The sequence below is a fragment of the Bubalus kerabau genome, chromosome 1, assembly GCF_029407905.1.
Source record: "Bubalus kerabau isolate K-KA32 ecotype Philippines breed swamp buffalo chromosome 1, PCC_UOA_SB_1v2, whole genome shotgun sequence".
In the NCBI taxonomy this organism is placed as follows: domain Eukaryota; kingdom Metazoa; phylum Chordata; class Mammalia; order Artiodactyla; family Bovidae; genus Bubalus; species Bubalus kerabau.
This window is the reverse complement of record NC_073624.1, coordinates 264679130-264702784: the sequence shown is the minus strand read 5'-3', so window position 1 is coordinate 264702784 and position 23655 is coordinate 264679130. Positions and strand designations below refer to the sequence as shown.

The 23655-nt window shown below is 41.5% G+C and overlaps 1 protein-coding gene across 1 annotated transcript in view; it reads right to left on the bottom strand.

Annotated features, from left to right (window-relative positions):
- Nucleotides 1-11355, bottom strand: part of RHOBTB3 (Rho related BTB domain containing 3) — a 57859-nt gene extending 46504 nt beyond the window's left edge. Inside the window, exons 1-3 of the mRNA XM_055565134.1 lie at nucleotides 10684-11355; nucleotides 10301-10526; nucleotides 5282-5468 (exon numbers count right to left, since the gene is read on the bottom strand). Of these exons, the coding sequence (XP_055421109.1) occupies nucleotides 5282-5468; nucleotides 10301-10526; nucleotides 10684-10685 (415 nt within the window). The 5' untranslated portion in view covers nucleotides 10686-11355. The remainder of the gene's footprint in view (nucleotides 1-5281; nucleotides 5469-10300; nucleotides 10527-10683) is intronic.
- Nucleotides 11356-23655: the final 12300 nt, after the last annotated feature.

Genomic DNA, 23655 nt, shown 5'->3' with positions numbered 1-23655 from the left:
GAAATCACTATTTTGCAACCCCAGTGATCACAACTGAAGGGATCATGCAAAAGAACGCGTTTGGATTCTTATTAATAATGTCAATGTCATGAAAGATACTCCTCCTGCCCCCCTCCAAAAAAAAAAAACGGCTAGGAAACTGGGAACTGTTCTGAATTAAGAGACCAGGGAGTCATGAGAACTAAATGCAACACACAGTCCTTAATTTCATACTGAATTTTTTAAAAAAAGAAAAAATTAGAATACATGGGAAAATGTGAATATGGGTTATATTTTAAATAATAATGTAACAGGTAATAGTATGTTTCTTGTGTGATGGTTGCCTTATGGTTAATAGGAAGATGGTTCTGTTCTTAGAAGAGACATGCTTAATTAATCAGGATTGAAGAAATTCCATAATGTTTACAATTTACCATCAAATGGTTCAAACAAAAGAAGTGTGTGTTTTTAATTTCTGGAGCTTACTGTCCCATTCTTGTCAAGTTCTTAGGTTTGAAATTTTGCAAATGGAAAAAAAAAGATGAAAGTTTCTAGACAATTGAAAGGGTTGAGTATTATGATCTGACATATTCTACGATGGTTATTCTGAGAGAATCTATTTCAGAGAGAAGCCAAGCAGGAAAAATTGACCAGAGGCTGATTTACCAGCAAGCCTAAGCTTCAAAGCCCTTCCTTATGGCTTGTTTCCAAAGTCCTGGGAGAAACCTGGCCCTTGGGTTCTTTCACATGACATGTGCTTTTGTAAAATATGCAAAATGAGATAGTCTGTCCATGTCTGGTGAAGACACAGGCCTCCTTCCAGTCCAACTCACTTCACCTTGCATCAGGCAGCTTTGCAGTAGCTGTGGACATTTTTAGGATGCTGCTAAAGAGGAATTTAAATTTAGGTTTAGTGAGATACTATTTGCGGTCTGTAGTCACTTCCTTGTAAGTGCTTGCGAGCTGTCTCGGTACATGCACGGCCTTCAGGAATGCTGCTTCCACCCACAGTGCAGACTGGTCCAGCATCAGGACACAACGAGGAGGAGCCGAGAGACAAGCAAACACAACACAAACCGTGGTGCCAGCACCAAAAAAAAAAAAACAATTATCATTCTTTTTGCTCTACAGAAAACCTCAGAAAGTGGTTATCATGTGGAGACTTGATCAAAGAATCTGCAGCCAAAAAAATACAAGAAAAGTTAGAGAAGTGTCAGATTTTTAAATAAAAGAAACTTTTTTTTTAACGTCTGTGGTATTTGACAGCCTTTTTGGAGTTGTAATTTCTTTGGCTTTCTTTTCACATTCTGAATAAACATTCATTTGTATACATGTATGTCTGTTACTTTGTAGTTTTTTTTTTTTTTCCTTACAAAGAAGCTCTACAATTGTACAGATCTCAAATCCTACAAAATTTAGAACTGCCCATTTAGACCAAAAAGAAAGTCATTCTGACAGATAATTAGATCACCAGGATCTGAAATTCAGTAAAGATGATGAGTTTGAGGTTTATTTAAAATATAAATCAAAACAGCTTCTGAGTCAACTGGATATGCGGAACAGGAAAGAAAGACTGCTTAGGTGATTCTAGTGTGGGGAACAGACAGGTTTGGCATCATCTATCAAGACTGGGGAACTCAGAAAGAAATCAGAACACCTCTTAACACCATACACAAAGATAAACTCAAAATGGATCAAAGACCTAAATGTAAGATCAGAAACTATAAAACTCTCAGAGGAAAACATAGGCAGAACACTCGATCACATAAATCAAAGCAAGATCCTCTATGACTCGCCCCCTAGAGTAACGGAAATAAAAACAAAAGTAAACAAGTGGGACCTGATTTAACTTAAAAGCTTTTGCACAGCAAACGAAACTATAAGCAAGGTGAAAAGACAACCCTCAGAATGGGGGAAAATAATAGCAAATTAAACAACTGACAAAGGATTAATTTCCAAAATATACAAGCAGCTCATATAACTCAATGCCAGAAAAATAAACAACCCAATCAAAAAGTGGGAAAAAGACCTAAACAGACATTTCTCCAAATAAGACATACAAATGGCTAACAAACACATGAAAAGATGCTCAACTGCTCATTATTAGAGAAATGCAAATCAAAACTACAATGAGGTTATCACCTCATAGTGGTCAGAATGGCCATCATCAAAAAGTCTACAGACAATTAATGCTGGAGGGGTGTGGAGAAAACAGAACGCTCTTGCACTGTTGGTGGGAATATAAATTGATACAGCCACTATGGAAGATGGTATGGAGATTCCTTAAAAAACTAGGAATAAAACCACCATATGACCCAGCAATCCTAGGCATATACCCTGAGGAAACCAAAATTGAAAAAGACACATGTATTCCATTGTTCATTGCAGCACTATTTACAATAGCTAGGACATGGAAGCAACCTGGATGTCCATCAACAGATGAATGGATAAAGAGGTTGTGGTGCATATACACAATGAAATATTACTCAGCCATAAAACGGAACACATTTGAGTCAGTTCTGATGAGGTGGATGAACCTGGAACCTATTACACAGAGTGAAGTTATTCAGAAAGAGAAAGATAAACATCGAATTCTAACACATATATACGGAATCTAGAAAAATGGTACTGAAGAACTTATTTACAGGGCAGCAATGGAGAAACAGACATAGAGAACAGACTTATCGACATGGGCAGAGGGGAGGAGAGGGTGATGTACGGCCAAGAGTAACATGGAAACTTACTTTACCATATGTAAAATAGACAGCCAACGGGAATTTGCTGCATGGCTCAGGAAACTCAAACAGGGGCTCTGCATCAACCTAGAGGGGTGGGATGGGAGGGAGATGGGAGGGAGGTTCTGTGGCTGATTCATGTTGAGGTTTGACAGAAAACAGCAAAATTCTGTAAAGCAATTATCCTTCAATGAAAAAAATACATTAAAAAAAAAAGATTGGGGAACTCAGTGGAAAGAGGAAGGTATCTGTGGAAACATGGGTCAGGAGAGAGACTAGAGTCAGAGAAAGAGACTGGGTAATCACCGTGTCGCTGCAGGGGAAGTGAGGACACCAGATTAGCAGGTTCAGGTCAGAGGAAACGGCAAGAAGAGGTGAAGAAAAGGATGGGACCCTGGGCAACAGCCACAGGATGGACTGACTTGGTGCAGATGTGTGAGGGAGGCTCAGGGAGCCAGGAAATATGACAGAGAATTACAACAACCAGGAAGAGAAAAAGTAGCTTTTGCTGAGTGGAGAGAGAGGTGTGTCTGAATAACTTCAAAGGGAAGATTGTTATTAAAACGTCAATTAAAGTGGGCGACAGGCATATAATTGGCAGCCCTGAGTGAAAACAAACCCAGCGTCATTGCGAAAGTCAAGTTAGACTGTAGTGGACTCAAGAATGAATGGGAAGTCAGGAAGTGGACTCAGGAAGTGTGGATGACTGGTTCAAGAACCGTGACCAGCAATAAAAAGAAGGTTAGGGAAGTAGAGGGGACATGGAGTCCAAGAAGGGTCAAGCCTGCTTTATTCATATCTACTAATGCTAAACACATATCTACCATGTGACCCAAAAATCCTCCCAGAAATCTACCTAAGCATCATTAAAAGAATGCAGAGATAAACCCTGGTGTACTCATACAATGGGACAATACACAGCAATAAAAAGAACAAATTACAGATAAGTTCTGCACGCATGAATCTCAAAAGTATCACACTAACTGAAATTAGTTAAACACAAGACACTGCATATTGTATAATTCCATTTGTATGAGGGTCAGGAATAGGTAAAACTAACTTATGATGTTAGAAGTCAGAATAGCAGTTATCTCTGGGTAGGGGCAAGAGAGGCTTCTGGAATGAGGCAAAAGTTCTATGTATCTTGATCTGTATGAGATAGCTATATAGGTGCACACATACGTAAAAATGCAATAAACTGTGCTCTAAAATTAGTGAAGTCTAATGTCCTTTATTTTGCTATACTTCAATAAAAAGAAAGAAAAAATGAATAAAAACAGAATTTTAAGGACAGTTTTACTGAGGAAATAATCCTTAAGAACTAGAAAACACCATCAATTCAAAGAGAATTCTGAGTTGACCCCAAGATAATCTGACAACAGTATGCACAGCAGCAACTACTAAAACTGACTGAAGCACAACAATCCTCCAGCTACAGAGTCACCAATACTTTCAAGGTGGTGTTGTCAATATTCAGCTCATTCACTGCATACCTGCCTAAAACTCAGCTCTCAACCCCACATCCTTTTGGGAACAATTTATCTTTCCCAACTGAATAGTCCCTTAGATTGTCAAAAACAGTTTTCCAGGGTTCAGTGTCAGCCTAATAACTCTCCCATATCAAAAAGAACACAGTGACTGACTTCCTTCACTTCAGAAAACTAAGATCATGGCATCCGGTCCCATCACTTTATGGCAAATAGATGGGGAAACAGTGAAAACAGTGACAGACTTTATTTTTTTGGGCTGCAAAGTCACTGCAGATGGTAACTGCAGCCATGAAATGAAAAGACACTCGCTCCTTGGAAGAAAAGCTATGACCAACCTAGACAGCATATTAAAAAGCGGAGACGTTATTTTGCCAACAAAGGTCCGTTTAGTCAAAGCTATGGCTTTTCCAGTAGTCATGTATGGATGTGAGTGTTGAACTATGAAGAAAGCTGAGCGCCGAGGAATTGATGCTTTTGAACTGTGGTGTTGGATAAGACTCTTGAGGGTCCCTTGGACTGCAAGGAGATCCAACCAGTCCGTCCTAAAGGAAATCAGTCCTGAATATTCATTGGAAGGACTGATGTTGAAGCTCAAACTCCAATACTTTGGCCACCTGATGCGAAAAGCTGACTCATTTGAAAAGACCCTGATGCTGGGAAAGATTGAGGGCAGGAGGAGAAGGGGATGACAGAGGATGAGATGGTTGGATGGCATCATCGACTCAATGGACATGAGTTTGAGTGAACTCCAGGAGTTGGTGATGGAGTTGGGAGGCCTGGTGTGCTGCAGTCCATGGGGTCACAGAGTCAGACACAACTGAGCAACTGAACTGATACTGATACTTCACTTCTGTAGAAGAACAGTTTAAAAGAAAACCTTGTACCCATGAGAATCACAGTAGTTTGTGATACTTATGTTTGACTTCTGATTATCATAGCCAATGATAAAGAGATGACAGCTGGCAATTTGAACCCAATCATTTTGCTTTAAAAAAAAAACATTACTAATCATCAATAAATAATGCTTTTCAAAATTATCATGGCACCTGCACTCTCATATAAAAGAAAACTACTTACCATTTTGTCTTGTACCAACAGCAGCAATGATTACTGGAACTGAATTTAATGCTCTTTTTATCACTGGAATATAATTATCCTTCACTTCATGGAATGAAAACTTGTCGTTTACATTGTATTTGATCACAATGATGTCTGCACCTCCAATTAGATTTCGAGAGGTATACCAATCACTGTCAAAAATGTCCTAAACCAAAATGTAAAGAGCAATCTTTAGTTTGCCTATCTTCAAATTCATCATGAAACAAACTGTAACATATTAGTTTCATTTTTTGGCTACATTTTAATTTTTGAACTCATTAAAAAAATTATCAACAATAAAAAGAAAAATGAAAAATAAATAAAAATTTAGTTTTTAAAAAGTAACTACATGAAATTTAAAATGTTTGAAGTCAATCGACTCTTTAAATTTTTTTTATATTCATTTAGCCTGGAGAGCTATGTAGTGGTAAAACAGGACCTAGAGGATCCCTGAGACTCTGATGAAATAAGCAACCTCTTTCAACACCTATACTTAAAAATAAGCACTTTGTTTTAAAATTATGCCATAGCTTTATCACCTATAGTTTCAAAAATGTAACACTTGCATTTTAGATACAAGAGCATCAGTGTGAGTAAGGAAGCTTCAGAGGATTTTCTGTGACCCAGTTTAGTGCAGGATTGTTCAGTGTTCTGGATTATAATTACTGTGAATGCCATGGAGCTCCATGTATTTTATATATATATATATACAAATTTCATATATATCTTTCGACTTTATCCATTCTTTGGACAGTACTGCATATATATAGTGGTTTAAGGGAAGAGAATGAGGCAGGGAGAGGGTATGCTTTCATAAAAGGATGGTGTGTATTTTAAGATGTTAACATGGTAAGGAATATACTTGCAATTCATGTATTTTCCTCCTATCAATTAAAAATTCAGGTTAAACCTTTCCAGTTTTAAAATCTTTATTCTGGACCACAGTTAATAATATTTAGGCTTCCCAGGTGGCACAGTGGTAAAAAATCCGCCAGCCAACGCAGGAGACATCAGTTTGATTCTTGGGTTGGAAAGATCCCCTTGGGGAGGAAATGGCAACTTGCTCCAGTATTCTTGTCTGGGAAATCCTATGGACAGAGCCTGGTGGGCTACAGTTCATGGGGTCCCAAAGACTGAGTGACAGAGCACACACATTAATAATATTTATATTTAGAATTAAGGCCAAAAGTAACTTATTATGGACCCTATAAAGTTTTTAAGGATAAAACTTTGCACTTTGATATTTTAAAAATAATTTTTCAAAGTTATTGCATGAATAGCGGTGTAAGAAAAATATCTGTATGTACCTTAAAACCATTGCTAAATATGCATAAACAGCCTCCTTCTTCCGTTCTGGTTAACTATTAATCATTATTTGTCCTTTCATGTGGCCTTTGGTATTTATTCTTAGGACATAATAAAGCTAGAGTAAGAAAATAGCTAGATGTGGCTCACAAATCCAAAAAACTGTTGGCCTATGAAAGTTTGCACTTTGAAGTAGGAGTTCAAAACAGGGTTTCAATCAACTGCGACAGAGCTTTTATTCTGCTAGAAAATTCTGGAGAAGGGTCACGGCAATGCCCTTTGGCAGAGTTTCTTCTAACCAGTACACCCCCATGCCTTGGCCAAGCCTCTCCCAGTTCCCTGCACCCTCGCAACCTGCCCGTTTCCAAAAGTATACTCAGTGACACGAACGACAGAATTTTTAGATATGAATACCTTACTCAAAGTGGGACGGACACAGTGTTTTTAGAGGAAGACTTAAAAACAAAAACAGAAAAAAAAGAGGCCGACCATGGGGCTACAAACAGCAAAAGCAAAACCTTGAATATTGTGGAGGATGTAAGAAGAGAGAAAAGTGGAATGGGACACAGATAAAGAAATTGTGAAAGCTTCCCAGCAGAGCTCTATGCTAATTTCCAAATCCCAAACCACCAAACCCATTCAGTTCCAACTGTATCTGTTATAGTATTCAAGCTCAAAGTGTGTAAGTACAACAGGGTATGGGAGTACAGTAAAGAAAGAGGACAAACTCAGATGAGTGGGACGAACAAACGAAAGAAGTGGGAGCAATATCAAGCAGCCATCTAACTCTGAGAGAACAAATCAAAAGGAGCTGCTCTTTGCATTCCAAATGGTTCAAAATTCCAGAATACTGGAGAGGTGAAGAAGGAAAAAGGAGACATTTAAGGGAAAATATTATAAGGAAATGGGTTTTGGCTTCATTAACTCTGTGGTATTGAGGATATAAAGACTATAACTAATTTTATTTTTAAATGCAAATTAGAGCTTCAAACCCTGCACAAGGAATGTGTGCATATATTACCTCATGGATTTTTATGGAATATTTCTGGTAAACAGGAAAAGATCTAGAAATAAATTTTTTTTTAATGTGGATTTGAGAGACATACTATTAATAAATAATAAGCTACATAAAATGAATTTGAAGCTCATTTATTTAAAGTGCCAAGTATAAATGGCAAAGATCCAGAGCAGGGCAGCAGACCTACAGAAGAAACCCAGGGAAGAGGGGCACAACTATCTCATTCTAACTCCAAGGAAACAACGCCACATTTCTTCAAACCATCTCAAAGAGAAAATGTTCCACTGATTTCTAGAAATATGAAGGAAATCAAATTCTCCCAACCCTCGTAAATCAGTTCCAGGATTTCCTCAGGGTAGTTATGCAACACAAGGCTTGGAGCCACAGCTGGGGAATGGAACTGATCTTTTAAAAAGAATCTGAATTTTTACAGTGAAACAACAATTCCATTCTACTTGGTTGTGGGGCTGCAATACAGCATCTATTAATGCTAAGTACTAACAAGCTGCCTCTGTGCACTTGTGTGTAAATCTTGAATGATATGTAGGAAAACTTTACCTTTGCTTAGTGTAAGCAATACATGGCTATGTTAAAGTTGTGATAAATACTACCACTTATTAAGTATTTACTACATACCAGTCTGGATGCTAAGAACTTTACACTATTCTCTCATTTACTCTCTGGCATAGCTCTAGTGGGGGGTGGAGGGGTGATTATTATGTTTATTTTACACACAGGGAAAATAAGGCCAAAAGAGGATGAGTGACTTTACCCAGGAATACAGCCACTAAGTACCAAGGTGAGGATCTGAAATCAGGTCCTTTTGATAGCAAAACTTGTGTTCTATCTGCTTTGCTGTGTTTAATATTCTGATTCAGTACATGTCAAATACCAGCTGATGAATACAATCAACTTTCATACCTCCAATGGGCTTTTACTTACCACCTAGAGAAGAAAAGCATCTTATAAAGAGTAGCTCTACAAACACATTCTACTATGCCTGAAGACCATTATAACCCACAAAACTGTGCCTGGTTACATACAAACTCAATGCCTTAAAAAGGGCCAGAGTCTAACCAAACAAAGGTGATTAGAATAACAAAACGTAACAATCAAAAATCTAGACGACAAAGGTTAATTTTAACTGATTTGGAAGATTTCATTTACTACAATCCATGGGATCACAAGTAATGCTTTTTGTTAAATTATTAATAATAACATCAACAGGAGTTAACTGCTCAAAACAACAACAACAAAACAGAAAAGGTTATCCTAACATCCTAATTCAGCTTATTTTATTTCCCCTACATTTAGTTACTCTCTTCACTCAATATTTGTTCCAACTGAGTATAGAACCAGTAAGTTTTTAGATTGTAAGATTTTTCACAATGATATGATCAAAGGGGAAGAAGGGTTTCATTTGCTTGCATGGACTCCAGCCAGTAAGTTCTCTACCCATGCCTCTTATGATCAGCATCATCAATGTCATAATTAGGAGTTTAATAGCCTCCCTGTTAGACTGAAAAGGCCTGTTTTTCATATATTTTAGTCTACTAACATAAATTTACTTTTTAGCTGAAAATTTATTTGGACAAGTGATTTTTCCTTTCTATAAATATGGAAATCCACATAAGAAATGTTTTTACAGACATTTTATACATTTCTTTGGAAAGGTGTATCCTATCTTTGTATAGGTATAGCCTTATAGTCCCTATTTCATTTTTTTTAACTGTGGTTTAAATGTAAATCTCACATAAGGATAACCTGTATTTTTTTCAAACCTTAAACCTTCTTCTGTTATAAAATAGAACACTTAGGTGCAATGTAGACTCTATACGAGTAAAGACTCAGAAACTTTGAAATAAGATTCCATGAACACATTCTGGATGCTACTGTGTACTGAAAAGCATTTATACCATCAGGGTGTAGATTTCTTTCTTCTTTTATCACTCAAGAATTAGACTAGCATTTATCAACTTCATTACAATTTCTTCTAATCATCGCAAATTTTAAAGCTTTTTTCAAGTCCCAAAATAGTATCAGTAATATTTCTGATTTACGGGTCAGGAAAAAGAAATGGCTAAATATATCAGTAACATCTGCACTATTAAAATTAAAAACTAATTAAAATTTTTTTTCAAAGTGCTATAAACTAGTCGTTTAAATTTAATTCTCAGTCCCTGACTTTCCCCCTCCTTTCCAGGGGTCCTATTTCTGAGCTGGCCCCCAGTGAAATGTATTTTGGCTCTGTTGAGCTTTCAGAGATCTTTATTTTTAGAACACTCATATTACTATATCACCCACACAGGATAGGCATTAAAAAAAAAAAAAAAACAAAACACTGCTCTCTGCTGGTGAAACTTAGTGACCCGCGTCCCTTGGGGTTGGGACATTTAAGGGTCAGCTGTCTTAACCAAGAGACAACCCACAATCGTGAAACGTACGCCTAAGTGCTTCACATTCTCACTGGGGCTTTTTTTTTTCCTTCTAAGAGTGTTCTTTGATTAGGCTGGCCCCTGCCCCCTGAAACGAAGGACCAAAGACTTTCCCCAAAATGTTAAAAAAAAAAAAAATAACAAAGAAAACTCTCCCCCGGTGACCCAGACGTTGACAGTCATGAAAGAGGGGGCGGGGGGAGAAAAGAAAGGAAAGGAAAGCTCCGTCAGCCCCCTTACCCAGACGGGACAGTCGTGGACCACCAGCTTGACGTTCCCAAACGCGCTGGCCTGATACTCGGTGAACACGGGCCGCGCGGCCGCGCCGCTAGCGCTCAGCAACAAGCTGCTCTCGTCCCCGGAGACCAGCGGGCTTCTCCCCAGGTAGGCGCGGATGAGCCCCGACGGCCGGCTGTCCTGGTGGAACGCGTCCCCCTCGTTCCCCAGCGCCACGATGTGAATGGACCTAAGGCGGCCGAGACCGGGAGGGAGAAGAGGCGCGTGGTGAGCGCGGGGGACAGCGCGCGGCGAGGACGGGCGCGCGAGAGCCCCCCGGGCCCGGGGTGGGGCACACGGCACGCGCCGGGGCTGGAGACCAGACCGGGCCCGCGACGCGTACGTACATGATCTCCAATCCCCCGGGGCCGGGTGGCGACGCAGAGAAAGGTCGGCTCCTCGCGGCCTGCGGGGGGCCAGGCGGCGGCGTGGTTTCCGCCCCCCACCACCACCACGCGCGCCCCCCAGCAATCAGCTCATCCCGGGCCGCGTCTCCCCCTCCTCGCGCGCCTCCAGCGCGGCGCGGCCGACGCAGAGCGGGCGGGCGAGCGAGCTCCGGGGGCCGCGTGCGCGCCGCCAGCCAGTCAGGAAGTGCCGGGGCGCATCCCGGGGCGGGGGGACCCGCCGTTCCCGCTGCCGGGCCCCCGCAGCCGCCGCCGCGGAGACTCGCCGGGCGCCGCGCTTTCCCGGCCGGGCGGCCCGCAGCCGCGCCTCTTGCTTCTGGCTCAGCGGCGGGTGGGGGAGAAGCCGGGCCTCCGCCCCTCTCTGCGGGCCGGGCGGCAGCCGCACGTGCCGGCCTTGGAGGAGGAGGGGGGGGGGGTGTCTTCGGGCGGACGCAGGGGCCTCGCTCCCCGCTGAGGCTCCCCCCCGAGCCCGGGCAGCGGCGGCGGCGGCGGGCCGGATACAAAGGAACGGCCCGCGCGGGGCGCCGCGGAATATAAATTAATAAATACGACGCCCCGGCCTGAGAGCTCCTGGTCACCAATCCGCCTGCAGCAAGTTTGTTCAACTCGAAAGGCTGTAACCGGAGCCGAGCCGGGGAAAGGGGTGGGGGGAGGCGGGGTGTGGTGATGGGGCGGTTGCGGCCCCTGCTCCCTAAAGACTAGGGGGGAAAAAAAAAGGTAAGGGAAGCCAGGGAATCCAGCCCCGTGGCCGCTCCAGCAGCCCTTTTTTTTTTTTTTTTTTTCACTCCCCCTCTTCTTGGCCTTGACCAAAAGTGTTTTTACCAAGTCTGCCGCTTGGTCATTTGTCAACATGTAGTACAGCTGTTTTCTACAATCATACTTGCGAGAAAAAAAGAAAGGCAACATTCATCGTAGTGCAGAAAGGGTTCTTTGTTCACGCACCAATTAATTCGCGAACGTCGCTTCCCGGGAGGATTATTTACTACTTCAAGCTATATTTGGCATCTTTTTTGGACCAAAAGCCGGAGGATTTTGTTTTGTTTTGTTTAAGTGTTGAGGTTCTGATTGTGATAGCTGTGGGAAGTCGTTACGCGTGAGGTTGTTTAACGTGTTTACAGACCAAATGCGAGCTTACGTGGGGGATTTTTCGGTACGCATTATGGCTACATGTTTAATAATAGCTCCTCAGGCCAGCTGAAAAAATAACGATCATGCTAATGCAAGGATAGTTTAGATTCTTTCATGATAACGCCTTGAACTAAAGGCTGTCAGTGTCCCCAAAGGGCCTCAAATTCCTCGATGCGAGTGAATACTGGAATCCACTGGATACGAAGAGGAGCCAGAGTTTACTCTGGGGCTCTGCCTCTCCATAAACAGGAAAATTCTCGCAAGTGGTCCGTGTTGAAAGAGTTCTTGTTTATCCCTTTATTTATTTTGCCCTACTTTAAAATGTTGCTGTTTCTTTTCTCAACAGAGCTATTTTGAGACTATGAAACAGGAGGTGCTGAGTAGGGCAGTGAAAACCCTAGGGTGAGAGGCGTTTGGAATGTGAGCAGCTTTTTATTGTGGGCCCCGGCTGCTCAGTTGAAAGGGGTTTAATAGTTTCTCATGCTCAGATAGGGTATAATGGGGGGACATTCTTTATGTAAGTCACTGATGTTTAAAAATCATATTTTCCTTTGCACCCAGTATAGTTTCTCTTTTAGTCTCTAGAAGCACTCCAAAATAATACAAGATCATCTTTTCTCATGGGTCATCAATCACCGCCAGTAACCCCAAGTCAAAAGCAAAGACACCGGAATAGTTGAATGGATATGTAAAATGTGGTATATACATAGAAAGAAATATTATTCTGTCTAAGAAAAGAGGGAAATCCTGTCACATGTTGCAACATGAATGAATCTTGAGGGCAATAAGCTAGTCATAGAAAGACAAAGACTGCATCATTCCACTTACAAGAGATATCTCAGGTAGTTAGACTCTTAGAAAGCAGAATGCTGGTTTTAAGGGGGCTTCTGGAAGAGGAAAATTCGGAGTTCAATGAGTGTAGAGTTTCTGTTTTGTAAGATGAAAATGTGAAAAGAACTATTGCAAACAAGGCGCATATGAAAATGTGCATTTTTAAATGGTGGCAAAGGTAAATGTTGTGTTTAATGCATTTTACCACGAGACAGAGAGAGAGTTAGAGTTGCTGGAAAGGGGCAGGAAGGGTTGGGAAGCTGGGAAGTTGCTGGAGCCTGGCAGACAGCATTCAGTTTTTCCTCAGTTATTGAGTATGTAACCCAGGCCAGTGCTGGTACACATGAGGGATATTAAGATACATAAGACCCAGTCCTTATTCTTGAGAAGCTAAATCTATTATTAATGGTCACTATGTTATGAATATTGATGCGTCTGATCCTTTTGAAAATGTACTTGTTCCTTAAAAATTATCATGCAAGTTTATACATTCAGTAATAGAGGTAGGAACAAAGTACAAAGATAAAGTTCAGTGAACGTTAAGAAGAGATCTGTGCCTTCTTTGTCATCAGAGAGAAGTGCATGGAGGAAGTAAGCACTGTCTTAGGTCTTAGAAGAGGAGGAGAAGCCTGCTAGCTTGGGAAGAAGGGGAGGTTAGAAATACTAGAAAGAACGGACAGACCTTATATGCAAATCACATGCAAAGATTTAGAGATGTGGATGATCATGGCTTATTCAGGGAACAGCAAGAGCTAAAATTAAAGCTGGTGTTCTGATGCCTTCATTACAGCAGGAAGAAATGAGAGTGGTAGAGGCTACCCAAGAGATTTCCAAAGTCAGACTTGGTGATACTCAAGTTATAACCTTGGAATCCCTAGACCAACTCTGTTTATTTGACAAAGACTAGCTGGATGCTCATCAAACCCATTTTCTCTTCCAGGCGCCATAGAGAAAGGACATGTCCCAGAGTTTTTGCATGTAGATAGGGCCATGAGATTCAGAGAAGGCAATGGCACCCCACTCCAGTACTCTTGCCTGGAAAATCCCATGGATGGAGGAGCCTGGTGGGCTGCAGTCCATGGGGTTACTAGGAGTCGGACACGACTGAGCGACTTCACACTTTTCACTTTCATGCATTGGAGAATGCATGGCAACCCACTCCAGTGTTCTTGCCTGGAGAATCGCAGGGACGGGGGAGCCCGGTGGGCTGCCATCTCTGGGGTCGCACAGAGTTGGACAGGACTGAGCAACTTCACGACTGAGCGACTTCACTTTCACTTTTCACTTTGATGTATTGGAGAAGGAAATGGCAACCCACTCCAGTGTTCTTGCCTGGAGAATCGCAGGGACGGGGGAGTCTGGTGGGCTGCCGTCTCTGGGGTCGCACAGAGTTGGACACGACTGAAGCGACTTAGCAGCAGCAGCAGCAGGGCCATGAGATTAGTTCTCACTAGTGGAATATTATCCCTCCTGAGCAGTTAAGGAGTGTACCATCTCCATGTTTTTTCATTTGGCTATCTACCAACTGGATGAAGGCAGGTCAACCTTGAAGCCATGTGCTTGACTGTGTTTGATCTGCAGCTTGGAAGCAACCTGAGTCTCTGAATTATTAGTTACAGCAGAGCCTCCTCACGGCATGCACTGTACTCTGATATGAGTGAGAAAATAGATGTTTATTGAATTAAACCAGATATTTTGGGGTCAATTATTATAGGAGCTAGTCACACAGTATCACTGATGGTCCATTTCCTGATATCTTAAAGACTTTTTTTCATAATTATCTTAAAGACTACCTTTTAAATAATCATTTCTCTTTTATGTACAATTTTTATTGGGTTTATATATTTGTAGTTTCCCTCATTAGTAGCATTAAGGGTTTGTTTGTTTTCACTTTTGCCAGTGTGTAACAAATTGGATTATCTTATGTCCTCCAACCTCAAGGTCACTGCAGAACACACACATAAGGAAGGACCTACAGCCTTAACAGTATGTTTTTGTTTTCCTGGCTGGCATGCCATCATTTCATATTCATTCAGATAAATGATCTTATCCTGAGATAAAATATAACCACGTATGAGTGTAAGATGCATCTCCAAAGTGGGGAGCCAGCATTGACCCCTGAGATTCCAGAAAAGGTATTTGAATTTTTATCTTCAAACATTTATTTTTTACCCCCCCCCCAAAAAAGGAAAGAAATTAAGCTCTGCTGGTATTTAATGTGAGGGTTGGTGGTGGCACCCCGATTTGATCCCGAAGTGGGCAGGCATTCAGGGTGTTCCGGGGAGAGGGTGGGAGCACTACAGCACACAGTGGGAGAGGGGAGGACTCTCTCCTTTGTTCGCTTTTTTAAAATTGTTTTTTAACTGAAGGATAAATGCTTTACAGAATTGTATTGGTTTCTGCCAAACATCAATATGAATCACCCATAGATATACATATGTATCAGTAACATATTGCCACGTGTTGCAGTTTCTGTATCTGACTAAATGGATTTATAGATGACATTTAAGTAAACTATTGTAGCATGGATCAATGGAGACAATGTTAATAATGCAAGAACGGGCAAACACAATGGACTGAGCTGACATTTCGGGCACTCTGGGAGTCACACTGTCAGGTGAAAGACTAATGACTAATCAGATTGACAATCAATTGGCAATAATCATTAAAAACTGCTTTAACAGACTTAGAGAATGGACCGTGGATATGGCAGAGGAAGGAGAGGGTGAGACGAACTGAGAGAGTAGCCTGCACGTAGATACACCATCCTGTGTAAAATAGACAGGTAGTGGGAAGTTGCTGTGTACCACAGGGAGTTCTGCCCGGTGCTCTGACAACCTAGGGGAGTGGGTGGGAGGGAGGGGGTGTATGTTTACTGATGGCTCATTCACACTGTACAGCAGAAACCAACACAGCATTGTGAAGGAATTACTCTCCAATTAAAACTGAATTTTAAAAAACTGTTTTAGGCATGGATTTATAGTTACTTTTGCTAACATCTTCACCTGAAGGATGTATTACAGTTAATAGATAATGTTCTGAGTGAAAGTGAAAGTCACTCAGTCATGTCTGACTCTTTGTGATCCCCATGGACTGTAGCTCACCAGGCTCCTCTGTCCATGGAATTCTCCAGGCCAGAATACTGGAGTGGGTAGCCATTCCCTTCTCCAGGGGATCTTCCCAACCCAGGGATCAAACCCAGGTCTCCTGCATTGCAGGCAGATTCTTTACTGTCTGAGCCACCAGAAAAGCCCAAGAATACTGGAGTGGGTAGCTATTCCTTCTTCAGAGGATCTTTCCGACCCAGAAATCCAACTGGAGTCTCCTGCATTGGAGGTAAATTCTTTACCAGCTGAGCTACCAGGGAAGCCCTATCACAATTAGCTAATCACTTAAAAAACTGGATTTTTAAAGTCCAGTTTTTGAACTGTGGTGTTGGAGAAGACTCTTGAGAGTCCCTTGGACTGCAAGGAGATCCAACCAGTCCATCCTAAAGGAGATCAGTCCTGGGTGTTCATTGGAAGGACTGATGCTGAAGCTGAAACCAATACTTGGCCACCTGATGCAAAGAACTGACTCATTTGAAAAGACCCTTACACTGGGAAAGATTGAAGGCAGGAGGAGAAGGGGAGGACAGAGGACAAGATGGCTGGATGGCATCACCAACTCAATGGAAATGAGTTTGAGAAAACTCCAGGAGTTGGTGATGGACAGGGAGGCCTGGCGTGCTGCAGTCCATGGAGTTGCAAAGAGTCAGACACGACTGAGCGACTGAAATGAACTAAAAACTGGACATCCAAACTTGAAGATAAAGCTCAATGATATTTCTAAAATGTTTAAGGAATGAACGATTCAAGCAATACTTTAAAGAAAATTCACCAATTATAAATGCTATGGAGTCTTTTCGGAGCTTCCTTAAAAAGTCAAAAAGCAACATACCATTGGGAAAATAGTCTTCTTCTTGTGAAGATAAGTGTTATTTCCAGCAACACATGGAACACAAATGGGGGGGAAAACACTGCATTCCTTTGATAGCAAATACCTTGAGTGAATATAAAACATTGCTAAAGACCTAAAGACACCGGTATTGGAACATGTTACGCAATGTGGGAAGTTTACTATAATGTTAAACAAAAAGCACAGATGTTTTCAATATGTCTCATGTTATGATGTTGAGTAGATTCTGTTTCAGTGTGGTATTTACTAGATTGTCTTTCAGTAATGAAATACATTTTAAAATGACAATTCTGTGAGCCACTAAAGGAAAGCTATAGTAGAGAGATATTCTTTCTCTAATACAACTTATGATGGTATTTTCAACAATTGACTTTCAAAAAACAAACTTTATTTTATGCAAAACTTCTGTGAGTGAGTTACTTAGACTTAAAAAAAACCAAAAAAAAAAAAAAAAAAAAAAACTGTTTAAAGAAAGGAAGGATTCCAAGCTTACAGTGAGAGCAACCACATGGAATTCATTTGAGGTATTTCTCATAAGCAGTTTTCCCAGCAAAGAAGCTGGAGCCAGAAACTAAGGTTAATTTTGTGAAAACAAAACTTGTATAGCAGTTTTTAAAAATACTTCTTCACTGTAAAATATAGCACATACAGAAAAGTGCATAATACCAATGCATGTAGTTAATAAATAATTATAAAGTAAGCATTCCTAAGCAATCTCCCGGTGCAGAAAGTGGAGCGTTATCAGCACTCATGCAAGGGTGCACACACACACGCTGCCCCCCAACTCACAGCCGCCCCTTCTCAGTTACAGTTCCATTCTTTTTCTTAGAATCATGAGCCTGATTTTTGTGATGACTATTTGTTTATTTTTCCTTACAGTTTTACTATCTATACATGCATTCCTAAGCTGATATTCTGGTTTTTCTTGTTGCTCAATTTTATGTAAGTTGCTGCTGCTGCTAAGTCGCTTCAGTCGTGTCCGACTCTGTGTGACCCCATAGACGGCAGCCCACCAGGCTCCCCCGTCCCTGGGATTCTCCAGGCAAGAACGGTGGAGTGGGTATATAAGTTGAGTCTTATATATATACTCTATACACTCTAAATACTCTTTTGTGTCTTGGTTCTTGTGCTCATCTTCATTTGTAAGATTTATTTATGTTGTTGTAGCTGTGGTTTGTCCCTATTATTCCTTTTTATTGCTGAATAGCATCCGGTGGATATATAAATTACTATTTACCTATCCATTCCATTTTAGATGCCCATGTGGGTTATTTCTAGTTTTTGCCTATTCCAAGCAAAGCCTGATGCGAAGAGCTGACTCCTTTGAAGACTCTAGCGCCGGGAAAGATTGACAGCAGGAGGAGACAGGGACGACAGAGGATGAGATGGTTGGATGGCATCACCGACTTACGGACATGAGTTTGAGCAAACTCCGGAAGTTTGTGATGGACAGGGAAGCCTGGCATGCTGCAGTCCTTGGGGCTGCAAAGAGTCAGACACGACTGAGCAACTGAACTGAACTGAACTGTCAAGCAAAGCCACCAAAGACTACTCTTGTTTTAAAATATAGTATCTTGGTGGATATGCTAGATCACAGGGTAAGTCTACGTCTAATTTTGGTAGATAGTACCCAACTGATTTTAAAAGTGGTTTTAAGTATTACACTCCCAGTAGCAGGGCATGAGAATTCTCTCTATATTTCTTAATATACTTAAATAACAGTTAATATCTGCCAGACAGGGGGCTTCCCAGGTGGCTCAATAGCAAAGAATTTGCCTGCAATGCAGAAGACAAGGGGATGCAGGTTCGATTCCTGGGTCGGCAAGATTCCCTGGAGATGGAAATGGCAATCCACTCCAGTATTCTTGCCTGGTCCAAATTCTATGGACTGAGGAGCCTGGTGGGCTGCAGTCCATGGGTTGCAAAGAGTCGGACACGACTAAGCACACATACATGTCACATCCTATGCCAGATATATTAAGTGCTTTATAAATACTGACTTTTTAAATAACCCTATCGAGTAGGTTCTATTACCATCCTAATTTACAAGAGAGAAAATTATAGCATAGAGAGGCTAATTTACTTGCCCACAGCTATACAAATAGTGAGACTCCGGGAGCTGTGATTCAAACTCAGATAACTAGCTCCAGTTAGCAACCCCTCACCTACTCTGTGTTTTGTGATTGAAAATGCATGTAACCTATAAAAACTCTGGTTATCTTATAGGTTTTTTTAAGCCATTTGAATACATTAGGTAAGATAGTCATCTCACATGCAAGTAAAGTAATGCTCAAAATTCTCCAAGCCAGGCTTCAGCAATACGTGAACTGTGAACTTCCTGATGTTCAAGCTGGTTTTAGAAAAGGCAGAGGAACCAGAGATCAAATTGCCAACATCCGCTGGATCATGGAAAAAGCAAGAGAGTTCCAGAAAAACATCTACTTCTGCTTTATTGACTATGCCAAAGCCTTTGACTGTGTGGATCACAATAAACTGTGGAAAATTCTGAAAGAGATGGGAATACCAGACCACCTGATCTGCCTCTTGAGAAATCTGTATGCAGGTCAGGAAGCAACAGTTAGAACTGGACATGGAACAACAGACTGGTTCCAAATAGGAAAAGGAGTACGTCAAGGCTGTATATTGTCACCCTGTTTATTTAACTTATATGCAGAGTACATCACGAGAAACACTGGACTGGAAGAGACACACGCTGGAATCAAGATTGCCGGGAGAAATATCAATAACCTCAGCTATACAGATGACACCACCCTTATGGCAGAAAGTGAAGAGGAACTAAAAAGCCTCTTGATGAAAGTGAAGGTGGAGAGCAAAAAAGTTGGCTTAAAGCTCAACATTCAGAAAACTAAGATCACGGCATCCGGTCCCATCACTTCATGGGAAATAGATGGGGAAACAGTGGAAACAGTGTCAGACTTTATTTTTCTGGGCTCCAAAATCACTGCAGATGGTGACTGCAGCCATGAAATTAAAAGACGCTTACTCCTTGGAAGGAAAGTTATGACCAACCTAGATAGCATATTCAAAAGCAGAGACATTACTTTGCCAACAAAGGTCCGTCTAGTCAAGGCTATGGTTTTTCCTGTGATCGTGTATGGATGTGAGAGTTGGACTGTGAAGAAGGCTGAGCAGCGAAGAATTGATGCTTTTGAACTGTGGTGTTGGAGAAGACTCTTGAGAGTCCCTTGGACTGCAAGGAGATCCAACCAGCCCTGGGATTTCTTTGGAAGGAATGATGCTAAAGCTGAAACTCCAGTACTTTGGCCACCTCATCCGAAGAGTTGACTCATTGGAAAAGACTCTGATGCTGGGAGGGATTGGGGGCAGGAGGAGAAGGGGACGACAGAGGATGAGATGGCTGGATGGCATCACTGACTCAATGGGCGTGAGTCTGAGTGAACTCCGGGAGTTGGTGATGGACAGGGAGGCCTGGCGTGCTGCGATTCATGGGTTCGCAAAGAGTCGGACACAACTGAGTGACTGAACTGAACTGAAGATGGAAATATATCCATCAGATTTAACCAAAATCTTTGCATAATACGTGATAAGACTGAAAAATAAATTGGTGGTGGTGTTCAGTCGCTAAGTCATGTCCGATTCTTTGCAACCCCATGAACTACAGCACGCAAGGCTTCCCTGTCCTTCACTATCTCCTGGAGTATGTAAGTATGATTTAGCAACCCAGCTAATGGAGCAGTTCTTCCATTTAAATTCCCATATCTTTGTGAGCTCTTTTCAGAGAGCCTTTAAATAAACTGAACTTAAAAGCAGACATCTGTGTTGCTGTATCACAAAACGTTGAACCAAGTTTTAAAACATAATGTTGTTGTTGTTCAGTCGCTAAGTTGTGTCCGACTCTTTTTGACCTCATGGACTGCAGCACGCCTGGCTTCTCTGTCCTCCACTGACTCCCAAAGTTTGCTCAAATTCTTGTCCGTTGAGTCAGTGATGCTATCTAATCATCTCATCCTCTGTTGGTTTCTTCCCCTTTTGCTTTCAATCTTTCCCAGCATCAGGGTCTTTTCCACTGTGTTGGCTCTTTGCATCAGGTGGCCAGAGTATTGGAGCTTCAGGATCAGTCCTTCCAATGAATATTCAGGGTTGATTTCCTTTAGCATGGACTGGTTTGATCTCCTTGCAGTCCATGGGACTCTCAAGCGTCTTCTCCAACACCACAGTTCAAAAGCATCAATTCTGCAGTGCTCAGCCTTCTTTATGGTCCAACTCTCACATCCATACATGACCACTAAAAAAACCAGAGCTTTGATTGCCTTGCCCTTTGTTGGCAAAGTGATGTCTCTGCTTTTTAATATGCTGTCTAGGTTTGTCATAGCTTTCCTTTCAAGGAGCAAGCGTCTTTGAATTTCATGGCTGCAGTCACTATCCACAGTGATTTTTGGAGCCCAAGAAAATATAATCTGTCACTTTTTCCCCTTTGACCTGGCATCAAGTGATGGGACCAGATGCCATGATCTTAGTTTTTTCATTAAGCATATTCAATTGTTATTCTCCATAAAAGATTTGTTGGCAATAACATTCTAGAGAAAAATATATTTTGAATTATTAGTAATACATTTTAAAAAGTTTTTTTTAATGTGATTTACTTTATCCTTATCTCATCTATTGAAAATTTTCCATTTCAATGTGTTTTACTGTGGTCACAATATATTAACAGTAATATATGCTAAAACTGAAACTCCAGTACTTTGGCCACCTCATGCAAAGAGTTGACTCATTGGAAAAGACTCTGATGCTGGGAGGGATGGGGGGCAGGAGGAGAAGGGGACGACAGAGGATGAGATGGCTGGATGGCATCACCGAGTCCATGCACATGAGTTTAAGTGAACTCCAGGAGTTGGTGATGGACAGGGAGGCCTAGCTTGCTGCGAATCATGGGGTCGCAAAGAGTCGGACACAACTGAGTGACTGAACTGAACTGAACTGATGCTTGTCATTTATAAAGATATTGGGGGTGTACTCAAAATTCTTACAATAGGATGCTCAGTCACAAAGTTTAGAGACTACTGGTCTGGGGTCTGAGGCTATGTCTTACAGAGGAAGCTTAGGATATCACAGTGGAGTCCTGGTCTGCCAGGAAGCAGGACAGGATGCTGGGGTAGCTGGTGCTGCAAGGGCGGCTGTGAGAGAGGAAGTTAGGGCGAGATAGGAGAAGGTAACACAGATAAACCGCAGACCTACTTGCCTAGAAATCAGCCCAGTAAAAAATGTATTTGTATTGTACTAACTAATCTAATGAAAGATAAACGTTTGCAAATTTACACAAAAATCACAGAATTCAAGATTAGCTTTTTCTTTTTTTTTAAACCACCAGAGCTTGCAGTACTTCACATAAGTAATGCAAGCAAAGTCAGGTAGCAGAGTCAGTAACCATACACTCAGTCTTGAGAAAAGTTGATGTTCCTCTTTTATCTGAATAACTCTTTTCAGAGAAACAGTCAGCAGTTTTCTTCTAAATTTTTGGATCTCTTGTAAACTATAAGGCTGCAATATCATTCATTCTGTTTGGAGAAGCTGAAGTGAGAATCTGTACCATGTATATACAAAAGCCAACTACTGTAAGCTCTTTCAGAAAAGATCTAAGATGTTCATTTGTGTGTTTGTTTGAACGTATCTATTCATCTGTGTTATTGTCCCCAATCATGTTTTTCAAACAGTTGTTCTGTTTTCAGTTAAAATGTTGCTTTAAAAATGCCAGAACATATATTTCTTGGAATCAGGATTGCCTCTCTCTTACCAGCACTTTTCAAAGGTTTGAACTTCAAAGAAACCTGGGTTTTTGGCCTTTACTATGCCTGCTCTTCAGCTTCTTCAGCATTACTGGTTGGGGCATAGACTTGGATTACTGTGATATTGAATTTGCCTTGGAAATGAACAGAGATCATTCTGTCATTTTTGAGATTGCATCCAAGTACTGCATTACGGACTCTTTTGTTGACCATGATGGCTACTCCATTTCTTCTGAGGGATTCCTGTCCCCAGTAGTAGATATAATGGTCATCTGAGTTAAATTCACCCATTCCAGTCCATTTCAGTTCGCTGATTCCTAGAATGTCGACATTCACTCTTGCCATCTCTTGTTTGACCACTTGCAATTTGCCTTGATTCATGGACCTGACATTCCAGGTTCCTATGCAATATTGCTCTTTACAGCATCGGACCTTGCTTCTATCACCAGTCACATCCACAGCTGGGTATTGTTTTTGCTTTGACTCCATCCCTTCATTCTTTCTGGAGTTATTTCTCCACTGATCTCCAGTAGCATATTGGGCACCTACTGACCTGGGGAGTTCCTCTTTCAGTATCCTATCGTTTTGCCTTTTCATACTGTTCATGGGGTTCTCAAGGCAAGAATACTGAAGTGGTTTGCCATTCCCTTCTCCAGTGGACCACATTCTGTCATAGTTCTCCACCATGACCCGCCCATCTTGGGTTGCCCCACGGGCATGGCTTAGTTTCATTGACTTAGACAAGGCTGTGGTCCTAGTGTGACTAGATTGACTAGTCGCTCAGTCATGTCCAACTCTTTGCAACCCCAGGGACTGCAGCACGCCATGCTTCACTGTCCATCACCAACTCCTGGAGCTTGCTCAGACTCATGTCCATTGAGTTGATCATGCTGTCCAACCATCTCATCCTCTATCGTCCCCTTCTCATCCTGCCTTCAGTCTTTCCCAGCATCAGGGTGTTTTCTAGTGAGTCAGTTCTTCACATCAGGTGGCCAAAGTATTGGAGTTTCAGCTTCAACATCAGTCCTTCCAAGAAACATTCAGGACTGATTTCTTTTAGGTTTGACTGGTTTGATCTCTTTGCAGTCCAAGGGACTCTCAAGAGCCTTCTCCAACACCACAGTTCAAAAGAATCAATTCTTTGGTGCTCAGCTTTCTTTAGAGTCATTGATTTAGACAAGGCTGTAGTCCTAGTGATTAGATTGACTAGTTTTCTGTGAGTATGGTTTCA